Genomic DNA, 14,861 nt, shown 5'->3' with positions numbered 1-14,861 from the left:
GCTTCGTTAATGTTGTAGTGTTTTGCACCTCAGGGCCACCGTAGAAAACACTGTTTTCGCAAGACAGTCTCATGAAGAGGATAGTCGGGCTTGTCCTTAATGTTCTTGACTTTATATGTTATTCAAATTCAGTATAAAAAGGAAGAAAAAAAATACAACATTAGACTTAAGGTATGGAGAAATGTGTTTGCACAACACTATTCACCACTTCTTTAAATGAACCAGTCTCTGCTGTGGTGATTTGCTCTTATTTTTGATACCTAACCCTCTGCTTAAGGCTTATTATTGATCTTTGAATTATTTATATTAGTATCTAGTCAAGCTCTTGTGTTGTTATCGCCTTGTGTGTCCACTTTCCATCCCACCAAAATGAGCAGGCAAAGTGAGAAACATGAATCTAAATGAGTAGGAACAACCCACATGCTAAGACCATGCGATTCCAATAGATTGCACCAAAAATGTTCTTTAAGATCCTGAAGGAAACAGGCATAAGGGCAATTTTGAAATCAAGTGATTATATAAAAAAAAAACAAAAAAAAAAAGAAACAAAAACAAAACACTGGAGTAGGTCAGTGACATAGACTGAGCAAGGCAGCGGCAGAAGAAGAGAGAGGTACAGGAGAGCGTTGGCACTGCGGTGGAAGCCGAGAGCGGCCCTACTGTGGTCACGTTTAGATGGGCAGGACGAGGTGGAGGCAGACGCATCATCATCATCATCATCATCAGCAGCAGCAGCAGCAGCAGCAGCATCATTATTATCATCATCATCATCATCATCATCATCATGGTTCGATCACAGCGTTTCCTACCCCATGGCTGTGCTCTATATCTTAACAGTGTTGTTGGCGTACAGGCCGTAGCTCTGCAGCTCTGTGTAGGGGGCGCTAGCACCACTTTCTAAGGCTGAGCAGTGAAAGGCCTGAGCGGCTGTGGCTGCAGCTGCTCGCGCGGTCGACACCTTCATTCGGCGCGACTCGGTCCGGGACTTGTAGCAGAACTCCACCAGCGCCACCAGCATGGCCAGGCCCAGGCCTCCGATCAGGATGTAGAAGACTCCTGCCACATTGCTGAGGCTCAGAGCGCTCGTCTTGTCCTGGGGGAAGGAGGAGCAGGGAGAGGGGCCGGAGCCCAGGAATGAGGAGTGAAAGAAAAGTGGAATATGACTCGACTTTACACTTATCTAACTGTGCACAGCGCAAACACGGGGGAGCAAGCGTCGACATAATGCATGCTTACAGTGCCCTGCAAATGTACCCGTCCCTTGGATTTTTGGGGGACCAACACAAAGTAGTGCACAATACGTAAGAAGATCAAAAATGTGGCTGGTTTATTCGTTTTATTACAAGCAAGATTTGAAAGTGTGATCATTCTTATAAGCTCAAACTGAATTGATGCTTTGTAGAATCACCTTCACCGCAATTACTTAGTTTTCTCCAACATCGACACCTTCAGTGCTGCTTCTACGATGATAAACATTTCATATCAGACAATATCGATATTTATCGTTTATTGACTGCTTTGTATTTTTGTTTTAAATATCTGAAACTGTCAAACTGTGGCATAACATTTCCCGTTTTATAATGTGACATATTGTCAAAAAACCAAAACAAAAAACAAACAAAACATTTGGGGATATGAATACTTTTGCAAGGCACTGTAGCCAAAAGACATAATCAGACTCTTACGCACGCACACACACACACACACACACAAAGGACTGAATAGGGAGGCACAGAGAAACAAATATAGCAGGATCAGACTCTTGTAGACAAGCAATATCAATACAAACATGGCAGAGGCCTGTCTCACAATGTAGGTGCATATCCTGTTTTCGTAGCCGTTTTCTGATCTTATAGAAAAAGCTAAAATTGAACTTGGTGACTAACAGGGCAGATGGAGTCTCTCTCCAGGCTTGCAGCTGAAAATACATCATTAGGCACCCTCTCAAAACAGTAGGCGGCAGAGAACCTTCGGGAAGCAAGAGAATGCTCCCCTCGCTGTTTGGCGCTTTGCAACCATCTGCACCCGTAAAAAAAAAGAAAGTTTGGCTGGAAATTATCTGCGGTCCAGCTAGTTTCCCCCTCGCAGAAACAGCAAAACCGCCAGGTACATGCGAAAGCCGTGAGTAAAATCTACCGCTGCCTGCTAAATGCGACGAAGGGCTTTCAGCGGCTGCTGATGTCTATACTCCGTTCCCGTTGTCGCGGGAACGGAGAGTACAAGGGGAACAGATAACGCTCGAGTAATAAATATGACGTATCCTGTCTGAGTGGTACAGTTGAGCAGATATTAATTAAAAAATAAAAGGAAGGAATCATAAATCACCCAGGAAGGATTTATCCAACTTTAATTCTGGTCCTTTTCTTTGTATAGCTTGTTTAGTTGCGAGTCTCCCGTATCGACATGAGCAGAAGCAAAGCGTCTGGACCAGTTGGATGGATTGTTTAGTTTTATATAAACTTGCAAAGTTTATTTCGTAACGAAAGGAGCCGACGAAGATTTAGTTCCCATAGAGGCATCGGCTCTTTGCCAGGTTAATATGACGCAGAATCCAAATTACTTTATGGCGTCTAATTTTCCAGCTAAGCTGCCATCCACCTTTGACTTCATGAGATCTAAATCTGTCTCGAGAAGCCGCGTGTTTTGTACTGCTAAACATCTGCAGTTTCATGCTTAATTTTAAATGTAGATGCTTTCATTTTGCATTACTTTAGACTGTGCCATTGAAGGTACCTCAATGTTTGTTGTTTAGCATCTTGGGGGTCACAGATTGAAGCTATTTATTTTACAGCTTTTTGCAGACATTTTCACCAAGGGAGCCAATAACAGTGGCCAGAGACAATGTGAGACAGGCCTCAGGTACCAGATAAAGACAATAAGACCAGCTGCGTGTTTTTATTGCTAAAAATTTTGGTTTTTATATCACCTATATGTATGATAAATACTTGGTCGCATCACCAGATTACCACAAATTAAAAATTGTTTAGGAAACCTAATGTACAGATAATTTGTACTACTAAGTATTCAAATCCATGCTTTAGTGTTATTTTAAACCACCTCCAACATTGTTTTGTTTTTTCTTACCAATCATGTTAACACTTATAAATACACACAGTATTTGAGGCTAGAGTCATGGGTTCCATGAATCTCTGTCCTTTAATTGTGAAATTAATTGCAATGATTAATTGCAGTACAATTTAATCAACAAAAACTCAGTTTCATATCCACACAGCTTGTATACTTTTCCCTTTCTTAATATTTGGTCACAATTTGTGTGACTGAAAGTCTCCCCTTCGAGGTAAATTTACTTTTTTATCAGGCGGCCGGAAACTAAGAGCTTCCTCGAACCGCGCCTCTTTAGAATACAAATTCAGAGAAACGTTTAAGAAGCGGCGCGCGTGTAAAAGCTTTTCCATTAACAGGAAGAACAATTAACAGCAACTGAAGAATGAAAGCAACTAATGAAAAGCTTTTACTTGTCTGTGGGTAAATAACTGCTTTTCCCGTAACTGGATGGAAACTAGACGTATAAATGTTGCATATGCAGAAGCCTGGGCTATGTGGTGTGGGATTATAAAAGACAGGAGAGACGTAAACAATGTAGGAAAATGTCTTTCTTGTTTTATTGGAGAATTTTGCTTACAAAGTTACTCTAGTTAATGAAATTAGCTTGCCAGCAATTTTATACTACCCTATGCTATTAAGTCACATTTTAAGGAGGGAAGTAAGTAAGTAAAGTCAGTAAGATTTATTTATAAAGCACTTTGTGAAAAAGATTTGTTAAATGAGAGCGGGTTTTTTTTTACTCCTTTATATATATTTGTATATATTTAGTCTTGCTTCCAGTTAAGTTCTTCTATTCTATTCTATTCTATTCTATTCTATTCTATGAATTTCTAAAATAAATAAGAAAAGCAAAGATAAAAAAAAATGTTTTCAATGACATATGCACAAAGAGACATGTACGGTGTGTGATTTTAAGGGGGGGATTTCTTTAGACATTAGTAAGTGATCAAATCATAAACATGTCTACCGTTCAGTTTGTAAGTCGCTCAGCACATCGGCGCTTTTTAAAAATGGCGGCTTTGTTTGAACCAGGTCGTTAAGGTTCAGGTTCAGGAATGCGACAGGCACGACTGACGAGAAAACGACAAATCTGACGGAGTGGAGAAACTGAAGGTTCATCGGTCCATTAAGGAATTTTTTCACGACGCCACGGCTTTTTATTTTTTATCAAATCGTTTGAGGCTTTTTGTCACAACTTACCTAAAAGAAAAGAAAGGTTTGTGCAAACTTAATAGACACTTGGTTTCTCCATTTAGTCTTTATAACAGACCACCTACTGGACATGTGTCTATACTGTAATAGGAGCTTGTTTTATGTAAATAGCTGCAATACTTTCCATAATGCTATCTCCCGTGCAGAGAGCCCATTTGTGCAGCTGCATTTAGGGCGTTATTGGATTTACCTCGCATTGTAATATCTTCCCGAGAGACTTCGCCCTCCTTCGCCACGAGGTTTAGCACCCCTGCACTAAGCTGTCAATCAGCGTAAGGCGGCTAATTTCAGCAGGATCAAAGATCCACATGGAGGAACATATGGAAGGAAATCTGAATTAAAAAGCCACAGCTTCACTGTCAGGGAGAACTGCTTCTCAAGTCAGTCGATAACACAGACTGCTGGCGCATGCAAGTCGACTGGAGCTCTGCGTTGCAGTGTGCACACTCTACGCTGGGAGAATTAGGGTGGGATTTATTTTAAAGGCCAGAGTACAGAGATTACAACTCAATGAACTCAGCAAGTGGATGAGGGCCTGATGTTTTTTTTTTTTTGTTTTTTTATCTCATGTGCCTCTTTGTTTCCTTTTCATAAGGGATGTTCAGATTATTCTAATGCTACTTTTGCTTTGCATGCTTAGGGCTGTAGGAGGTTGGGTGTGTTGTTTTCTACGGGTGGACTTTAGGTGTATTCTAAATGTTGTTTATATCAATTTCACAATCCTAAATAATCCGCCTACGTGACTACGTTTTTTCTTAGACGTTTTAAGTCAAAGTAGCACTGCTAAATTTTAAACAAATTTTGCTATCAAAGCAACATTTAGCATATGAAATTTCCAGCTAAGATACAACAACAAAAACGCAGCATAACACGGATTTTGCTGAGTCGACAGTGGTAATTTTGAAATTCACAGGAGGTTGTGCGTCCAGGGGCACTTCCTGACAAATTAGCTGATTTGTGCTACAATGAAAACGACTCCTGGCATTAGACTAAACCAAACAATTAACTTTTTTTCCCCCCTCCGACTTTAATTGTAGAAAAATAAAAGGATGGGCATGAACAGCTTGGATTTAGTTAGTAGCTGTTAGTTTTTTCACATTAGTTAAAAATATGAGCTGTGACAAAATCTGGCCTCACACTTTAACTCAGAAATTAGAAAAACAGTCTCAGTCTCATCACTCTCCTTCTGTGACACACCTTCCCCTCCAGACGCTAAAATCTGCATGCAGAGGTCAATGACGTCTCTAGGTGTATGCAGCAGGAGAAACAGGAAGTTGTGTATAAGTGGTTAAAACTTCCTTGGCCTTTTTATAAACAAAAAAATAAAAAATAAAAAATTGAGAACCACCAAAAAAATTGCTGGTGACTGGAATCAAATTATTTTTAGCCTGACCCGCCCTTCAGCGTTGAACTCAGTATTTGTTGCAGCACTGATTTGACTAAAGATGCATGGCACTGCAGTGAAACAGTTTTTATACGTGCCAATAAGCATGGAAGACGCTGTATGCATCACACATAGTTTACAGTACTTAGTGTTTTTTCTGCAGAATCAAAGTTTGTGCTACGGCTGAAATGTTTCGAGCCACCAAAGTGGTGACCTTTTGAAAGTGTGTTGAAAAATAAAATGCAAGTCACGTGTGTCTGTCTTTGATGTGCGAGTCCTGAAAGCGTACAAAAGTGAGGGAAAAGTGCAGCGATTTCTCTTGGCCAGAGGAAATGATTTTTGATTTGTACAGTTTTAAAATGGCTCCTGCTGATTGAAGCTTACGCTAAACTGAATCAACCAAACTACGATTTTGAAGACTAATGCACTGACTTTGCATAATTCGGTATGTTTTGCCGCGCATAAATCCTAAAGTGAAAACATAGATAGTGAATGGAGAAGCAATGTATTTCTAAGTTAGGTGTTCCAACTTTTCTTAGAAAAGAAAAAAAGCGAAGTAATCTTTGTACTGCTGCCTGATGTGTGCTCCAGTGCGGTTCTGCCAAAGCCACATGGGGAGGATAACTGTGTGCGGTTGAGGTTGAAAGCTGATTTCTTTTTAATTTATTTATTTTTTTGAAGGGTACGGTCTGGTCTAGGAACAAAGTAGGGTTAGGGTTGGGAGGCACAGTGAGGCATCAGCTTTTTTTGCGTTAAGACTAACCTTTCTTGCGGTGTCGCTGCTGCCACACTCGCCTTTATCGTACCACCATTTGTTTTTCAGTTTGTCTAAGACGGCTTTGCTCATTGAGTTTCAACACCGCTAGGTTTACTGGGATTCTTCCAACAATAGGGAAATAACATAAATAACATATTACGTCATGTTATTTTATGTTAATTCAGAAACACAGAGCAACAAGTACATCCACACAGCAATCAACGCTTGGTCTCGCTCGCTTGACGACAAAGAAAAAAACAAAACATCACACACAAACACACAAATACATGGCATTAAACGTCATTATTAACATTTGAGTCAAAGTGATATGCATTAATACTCCATCTAGCTTGACTGGCTCACTCTGTAAGGCAGTAGATGTGTATTACTATATCACTTCGGGTAACCGGCACTCTGCTTACCCCCACTCGTGCAACACTGTCATCTTAAATAAATCTTTTGCAGCATCAAACAGATTGTGCTTCCCTTAGCTGCTTCAATTACTAATAATGTTTCACGGTTCACATATTCAGCTCTCTGGATTTCAAATTTATATCTCAAAAGTTTGGCTCTTTGCAATTACACTTTCCTAAATCTTAGCAAAAAAAAAAAAAAAAAAAAAAGGTGTTGCCAGAGAGGCGATGTGGCGTCGAGCTGCCGGTTACCACCATCTCCACCCCGTTACACACACAGGGTTCATGAAAACTGGCTCTGACCTTGGAGTCCCCTCCCCCGCTGCCGCACTCTCCTTTGTCGTACCACCACTTGTTTTTCAATTTGTCCAAGAGGCCCTGCTCGTTCAGTTTTAACACTGCCAGGTTTACTGGGTTTCTTGAAAATGATATGAAACGATAACCGTTAGGAGACAGATATAAAGAGGTCGGTCACGTGGTGCAAATTGTGACAACATTGACTTGAAAGCAAGGGATTCTCCTGAATGTAGCTAACTTGATGCGGACCAGGAGCCCTGGTTTTCAATGTGCATGTTTTGTTAGATACATGCAATGAAATGCAGCTGAGATGTACCAGGTTTTACCAAGCAGGGGCCTCAGAGAGAGAGAGAGAAAGAGAGAGATAGAGTGCTAAACTGAGATGCCTTGGGTGATTAAGTTAATTACTTTTAATATGGTAACTAATACAGTATATTGATGGGAGGTGTACTAATGTAGCATCTTCCCACAAGATGTTGTTGCAGCAATAACCTGCCTCAATATTGTTGAGCAAAGTCTGTCTTGGACTTTCTGCTATTCAGCTTCTGTAACCAGATCATTTTATTTGATGAAGTAACCTTGATCAGAGTTTGAGAACCTGGTTAAGAATAAAGAAAGAAAATCGATTGTTTTGTTGACAGAGTTAGTGAACAAAGTGTTGTCAACTTGGCCTCTTTGACAAAGAAACCGCCACAAAGACAGAACCGTCTCTCAGGTGCCTGCGGCAAATTTCAAATCAAGCTTGAAACATCCGTCACTCATGTGGGCTTTAAATAACAAGCTGGCATTGACAAAACCAAAGATCGGTAATGAGTGGGATCGATACGTTGCTCATCATATTTGTGTCTGTTTTTGTGCGTTCGGTCTTCAAGTGGCACCGGTGCCAAGAGACCTGATGTCTAGGGAGTTGTTCTGTCTTGCGGCAATTCAATATGCGTATTGATGTTAATGGCAAGAAATTATGTCCGTCAATAACAAAAGGGATTACATAAAATTACCTTTGATTTAAATTCACAGGCCAGCTGGTTGCCTAGGTCCTCTGTAATTGCCAAATCGCACACGCAAGCGAAAACGCTGGTTTACCGATTGCACAAGTCGGCTGAAACAGGACTGTGATTAAATCGCTTGGGAAGTCAGAGGTACAACGGCCACAGGTTGGCTTCAACCACCCTTTTGCCGTTTCTGTTCTTTCACAAGCCGTACAAAGATGGTCACACCGACCTTGAATCCCCCATTGAAGTGTTGAAGCTTTGATATTTCTTGCAGTAGTAGTCCTTAAGCTTCTGTTGACGAAGTCGGCCAGCAAAAATCAGTGTTGGATTAGCAAAGAACATTTGTCCAATATTACTTTTACATTTAATGTACAGTTCAGGATTTCTGAAAAATTTAGTAAGAAGGTCCTGGGTTCAAATCCCGGCCTGGGGATCTTTGCATGTAGCCAAAGGCTTTGTCTTAGTCTGCAGATACGTTTAAAGCATTAACAAGCATAAAAAGAATAACACTTCCATGTGCAGGTGAACTCACTGAAGGCATCTCCTTAAAGCTCACTCTTGTCCTCTCTGGATTAAGTGCACGAGTGCGTTTCCTGTAGCTGTTTGGCCGTGGACAAAGACTCTCTCCATTCCCGTTACACGGAAGAGGCGGAATCTATGACCAGAAGTCAAGACCGCCTTTTTCTCCGCGGCGAGGTTTGGTTTAATATTCAGCCTTTCTCAGCAGCAGAAACAGAGGAGTCTTTATCCCCTGGCCTTGAGTTCACAACACAGCTGTAGGGAACACGTTTCTCTCTTTTTTTTTTCCTCAGGGCTGGTAAAACCTCTTTCTGACTTCTTTCTCAGCCCAACAAACTCAGACCAAAAAAAAAGAAAGAAGTCAAAGACTGTGAACACGGATGGCTCAGCGGGTCATTGGTTAGTTTGGTCTGCTGCTCTGAGGTGAGCAGATGTCAGAAAGGCTACAGAACATCAGAGAGACGGGGGGTAAAACTCTGCTGGGGACGGGTGGATGTTGCACATGTAAGAAATGCATTAGAATGATTGATCAGGAAAAAAAAAAGAGTCATTTGAAGATATTCCTGTAAAATGAAAACTTTTCAATCAAACCTGCACTGCAGCGCAGTCGACATCACTCAAATGTGAATAAGTGAAATTGTTTTCCTGTTTCTGAACACAGATAAGGGTGGAATCATTTGACATGCAGCAGTCCAAACGACATTTGTTTTGCCGACGGCTCATTGCAGGTGTGACTGAATCCAACTCTGAGCGGCGCTTGGTCATTCACTTGCGTCTAATCGCGCAAGAGAGCTGGGAACTTAAATCAAGACGGGCGCATTTCAATGTCATTTATTAGCGATGCAAATTTATTAGCCGTTATCGAATCTCGGGCGCGAGACGTTTGTGAATGACGGCGACAGAAACCCGACAACAACAAACACGGCTCACTTAGGGTTGGCCACAGAGCGGGAGGTACGCCGGTACATCCTCGGCTATCGAGTGCCAGATGTGGGTACTGGAACAGCTTATTTTCACCACCCACCATTTATAGCTTAGACTAATGCAACACTTTACTTAATGTATAAAATGTGATTTGCATAAATAAAAAAAAAAATAAAATAAAGGAGGAACATCTGAGGAAGGCTCAAGAACCATTTCCTGTCTGCATTCTGACCTCTGGCTGTCAACCCAGGTCCCAAAGAAACCCCGGCAGTGATTGAATAAAATCTTCCAGTATGGCTCCCTTCATTAAAATGAATGAGGCCTATTAGAGACAGATTAAAAGCTTCAGATGCCACCCAGCATTTGCACTCTCTCTCTCTCTGTGGTTGCAGAAGCGATATAAATGGGAAGTCGGTTAGAATGTTAATGCGATGTGAAATGACAGCTGCCGCTTGTCGACGGCGGGAGCAAACCCAGAAAGAATCATCATTCGTTACATCATTTGTCACATCGAATGGGGAAGAAGTGGAACATTCAAGATGTGAGCTCCAGCTCAAGTGGGAAAGTAGCCATGTTGGGATGTAGATTCCTTTACTTTTAATGCTTTTTTTTTTTTTCTCACGAGTTCTGCTGCACAGAATTGTGACGCTTTAGTTGACTTTTAGCCTCTGTGAATCAATTCGTCAAAAAAAAAAAAAAAAGCCTTGGAGTTAACCAAACGGAGGGTCAAACAGGAATCCACATCTTCTTGTCCTACTTTGCACTTCTGTTTGTTTTCACAAGTTTGCTTAAACAGATTCGCTTTATTACGAGAACATGCAAACACAAAAGGTAGAGACTGTATGAGCTAACTCTACAAATACGTTCATTTGATAAACAAAACAAAAAAAAATGTGAAAACATAATTTCATGGTTGTGAACGATACAACACAAGAATGAAAGACTTAATTTGATCATAAATGGTGCACATGCCAACAGAAAAAACAAAACAAAAAAACAAAAAGCAGATGAACAGTACTTTTGGAAAGGTTTTCAAGCTTCTCTGACACAATAACAAAGTTTGATGGGCAATTAATTGTCACAAATGATTGAGATAAATGATAAAAATGTAATTTGAGGCCGTTGCTAACCGGTAGCATAAAAATGGGCACAGTGACACAAGTACATCCTCTCAAAGATCAATAAATTAATTTCTAAAGAGCATTTAAACACTGGAGCTCGAAGGCATTTTAAACATCCAAAATAAACAAATGGAAATGGATTGTGAAGTTTCTGTAAACAAACTTGCCCTTCAAAGTATATTAATTGTTGGGAATGCTGCCTGCGAAAACTTGCTCTGCACTGGTGTCAAATGTTTGAGCTTTTTTTTTCCGAAATGCTGGCTTTTCAAGGAGATGAAAGGGCAGCATTTGTTCAGCTATTAAATTGTCCTGCTGCGCATCATTTTGCACGGGCCTTTTTCTATTTTGTTTGTCGACAGAATACCGCGTTAGACGGAGACGCCGCATTAGGTTGTAAATTTTGTCTTCCAAGCAGGGGAAACTGCAGTGGCCGATTACGTTTCAGGTGCAGACAAATGTTTGCGGTCTTCCTGCGTTTAGCTGCTGCTGTTTGACAACAAAGAGACGGTTTCTGTAATAAATGCGACATCGCGGCTCTCGCGGGTCACGTGGTTCACCACAGTCGTTTGGTCTGAATCCAGAGCGCTCCCAGACTGCAGCTGTCATGTTCGGCTTTTGAAGCAGCGTTTCTCCGGCTCGCTCCTCCTCATTGGGCTTTCATGGCTCACGGTTCTGTGTCAGGCGACCATGAGCCTGGTAGAGGCGACTTCCCTCCTCCTCATGGGCTCGATACACAGAAGGCAGCGTCGCTCCCTCTGCATTCATTACCTATAGAACTTGTGTGGAGACCGGCAAACTTCATGCACAGGAAATGTCAAGCTCACGCACGAAGAGACGCGCACACGCGGGCCAGCCATGCGACGAAAGAAAGTTGAAAAAAATGTAAACTTTTGACAGGAGTCTGCTCTTCGCGTTTCATTTTGCATCCGAGGAGTGAACGTAGGAACAAAAATGGTACAAGATCTCATGATGTTAACACCCTGAGACGTCTCACTGAAATATCGTTTCAGACAATGCTCTATGCGATTGCTGCCAACATAATTCATATTCATGTAAAATGAAATGAAACTTTACTTGCATTGGAAAAAGGTTTCCTATTCAGAAGTGGATTGACATGAGGAATGTGGCATTTGAAGCCCCCCAGTAAGATTTGTCTGTGCACAGTGGCTCTTGATATGCCGACTCCAGCCTCATTCCGCTCCTGATGAAGTTTGTCCAAAATTTTTGAAGGAATTTACTTGGCAGTTCTCTCAAAGCTGCCTGTGCACCTTCTCCTGTCACTCTTTCTCCTGCCACTGAATGTGCTGGGACACATCACTCTGTGAACATCCAGCATCTTTAGCTACGACCTTTCGTGGCGTGCCCTCCTTGCGGAAGGTGTCAACGACCGCCTTCCGGACATCTGTCGAGTCAGCAGCCTTCTCCATGATCGTGTCGCCTACTGACCCAGACTGAGAGACCAAGAAGAGGCCCGGGAAACCTTTGCAAGTGTTTTGAGTTCATTAGCTGATTAGGATGCGACACCGTGAGTTTCCAAAAGTCTATTTTTTTCTGAGACATTAATTTTTTAGGGTTTCGTCATCTGTAAGCCCTGATCATGAAAGCTGGAAGAAGATACAGTGTGACATATTTCACTCTGTCATGATTCTATGGGCTTTACGAGTTCCACTTTTTGAAACGAGTTAAAAAATCTTAAACTTCTGCAGGATATTAGAATTTTTTGAGATGTGCCTGTAGACAATGTGTGGTGCGTGGATAAGGACTTTAGAGTTAGACAAATATGAGATTACAATACTAGTCCATGCTGCAATCTTCTACACTGATTGAAGATTGTTTCAAACAGATGTTTTGATTTGTGAAAGATTTAGGTAATTTATGGCAAAATGAGGATTCTTAACTTTTGCTATAAGGTAGATACATTTTCATCTCAGCTTGTTTTGCTGAGGCCAATAAAAATCTTTATTTCTTCTCATGAGGAGATATTTTCAACACCGCTATAAAATGACACTCTATTCTAATTCCTTAGAGTTAATATAAGTCCAGACCTTCTCCCAGTACCGTTTGAATGAATCAAAATGGATGAAACAAGTTTAGTTTCATGCACAAACAGATGTGAAATGTCTGCCACATGAAGGAATCGACAGATGAAATGGGACGTTCATGCACAAACACAGCAATAAAAGAACTTTAAGGCTTTTTTTTTCTGACCATATTGCAACGGCGGGGTTTTACCTTAGAGGGGAGCGCTTGGGCGTGGCAATCCCGTAACCTTTTGAGTCCAGGTTTCCTCCCACCTTCATCGTGTCGCATGGCTTCCTCTGCTCTATGTACTCGTTCATCGTGGACTCCAGCAGGTAGGCGTACTTGCCTTTGGATTTCCTGACCCGCATCACTCCCTCGTCCGTCGTTTTGACAAACACCGACGGGTCCGCCGACTTCATGTAGGACCACATCTTCTCAAACACAGCGATCTTTGACCTCTGAGGGGCAAAAGTTTAAACAAGAGAGAGGAGAGCAAAAATTAGAGACAGCGTCAGTTGAATGTTTTCAAGTTTCTCTTCTGGTTTTAAAAGAAGAGTAGCAGGAAGAAAGGCAGTTTCAGAAAGAAAAAACACAACATTTGCAGTTTGCCACAATGCGTGAAGGGGACAAACTAAACGTGGAACATGAGACGACAACTGAACATTTTGGCTCATATGCAAAAATGCTGTCAGAGAAATAACACAATAACACACCCAGATTGAACTATCCCTAATTAAACATGTTAGTTGCCACATGTTGCTATGAGGACGCTGTTCATCATTAGGGCCAGGGAAGGTGGTTAGAACTGCTTAGAAGATGAAGACAGTCGTACTTTTGCATAAGCAAGATCACAAACTACTGCAAACTACTGACGTTGGTCCGTCAGATTAAAAACTCCATAAAACAAACTGCAGCTTGTCGTTGTGAGAGACACCAATACTTCAGCAAACACCGTACGAAAGCTTGACGTTTCTCACCCTGAAGAACTCCTTCGTCGAACCGGCATCCAACGTCCCGTAGGCGATCTCCGTCTGCTTGGCCAGGTCCTCGGCGCTCTCTATAGGAGACACCATCCTCTCCACGGTCAGGAAGGCGGCCAGGTTGGCCGTGTAGGACGAGATGATGATCAGGGTGAAGAACCACCAGACGCCGCCGACAATGCGACCAGACAGAGAGCTGAAACCAGAGAATCCACGACGCCGTTGGTCAGGATCAGTCGCTGCAGGTGCAGCAGAATGCGCGAGTGCGCTTGAGTAACGAATAACATTAGTGCTAAGCGGGTAATCGTGAAGCGCGATCTTAAACCCTTGTGATGTTCACGCCATCCACATGACCTACATTGCTTCACACCGTCTCCGCACTCAAACGCTCTTCATCCCACCGGGCCTGTGGAGAGCTTAGCCCAATCTGCTGAGGAAAGATAACCAGCCCCACAAAGGCCCACTCAGCCTCCTGCCTGCCAAATTAATCTCACTTTAACAAAGTTGCCAATATGTTTAATGGAGCCACGCGCATTAATTGTTTGGGATTAATAAGCAAAGGAGAACACTTTACCGCTTCTCCAATTACACTTTTGAAGTAAATAAATAAAATAAAGACGAGGTAAATCCCCGTCTTTCTGTCTGTTTACTCTGAGGGAAATTAAAAAAAAATAAAAAAATGCCAGCTACAGTGACGGCGGCAGAGAGCAGCGGCGCTTATGCAACGAAAGTGACACGAATCTGAAACAAAAAGGGCCTCTTACTGTCCACCTTTGTGCCTTAAAAACAAATGGAGTGTGAACATGAAGGCGAGATTGAGCACGGCGAGACAAAAAGGGAGAAGCTAAAACATAATCATTTAAGATGCTTTTGAGATGACGGCAAGATGATGAAAGAGCGGCGGCAGAGAACGAGCGCAGAGGCATCGCTGAGTGGATCCAGAGCCTTTGAAAGTCATGAAGCAGGGCTGTGTGTGTGTGTGTGTGTGTGTGTGTGTGAGACTATGTACAATCCACCTGATTTTTTTTTTTTTTTTTTCTCTAGGTGGAAGAAAAATATCACCAACATATGCTGTACCCTTTCTCTAAATGTCAGTGAACTTGAGGGAAACCAACTGACACTGTAACCTTTTGCCTGTCCTCCCCTTAGGCTGAACTATGTACAATCCACCTGA

At 41.9% G+C, this 14,861-nt stretch overlaps 1 protein-coding gene across 1 annotated transcript in view; it reads right to left on the bottom strand.

Annotated features, from left to right (window-relative positions):
- The window catches only part of gria1a (glutamate receptor, ionotropic, AMPA 1a), a gene marked incomplete at its 5' end in the record, with an annotated part of 48,534 nt that overhangs the window by 6,546 nt on the left and 27,127 nt on the right, over positions 1-14,861 (bottom strand). Inside the window, 4 exons of the mRNA XM_007577780.2 lie at positions 959-1,093; positions 7,136-7,250; positions 12,918-13,165; positions 13,685-13,883. Of these exons, the coding sequence (XP_007577842.2) occupies positions 959-1,093; positions 7,136-7,250; positions 12,918-13,165; positions 13,685-13,883 (697 nt within the window). The remainder of the gene's footprint in view (positions 1-958; positions 1,094-7,135; positions 7,251-12,917; positions 13,166-13,684; positions 13,884-14,861) is intronic.

This window comes from Poecilia formosa, unplaced genomic scaffold (assembly GCF_000485575.1).
Source record: "Poecilia formosa unplaced genomic scaffold, Poecilia_formosa-5.1.2 Scaffold454, whole genome shotgun sequence".
NCBI classification, from domain to species: domain Eukaryota; kingdom Metazoa; phylum Chordata; class Actinopteri; order Cyprinodontiformes; family Poeciliidae; genus Poecilia; species Poecilia formosa.
The sequence above is the reverse complement of the archived record's forward strand: the minus strand, read 5'-3'. Positions and strand labels throughout refer to the sequence as shown.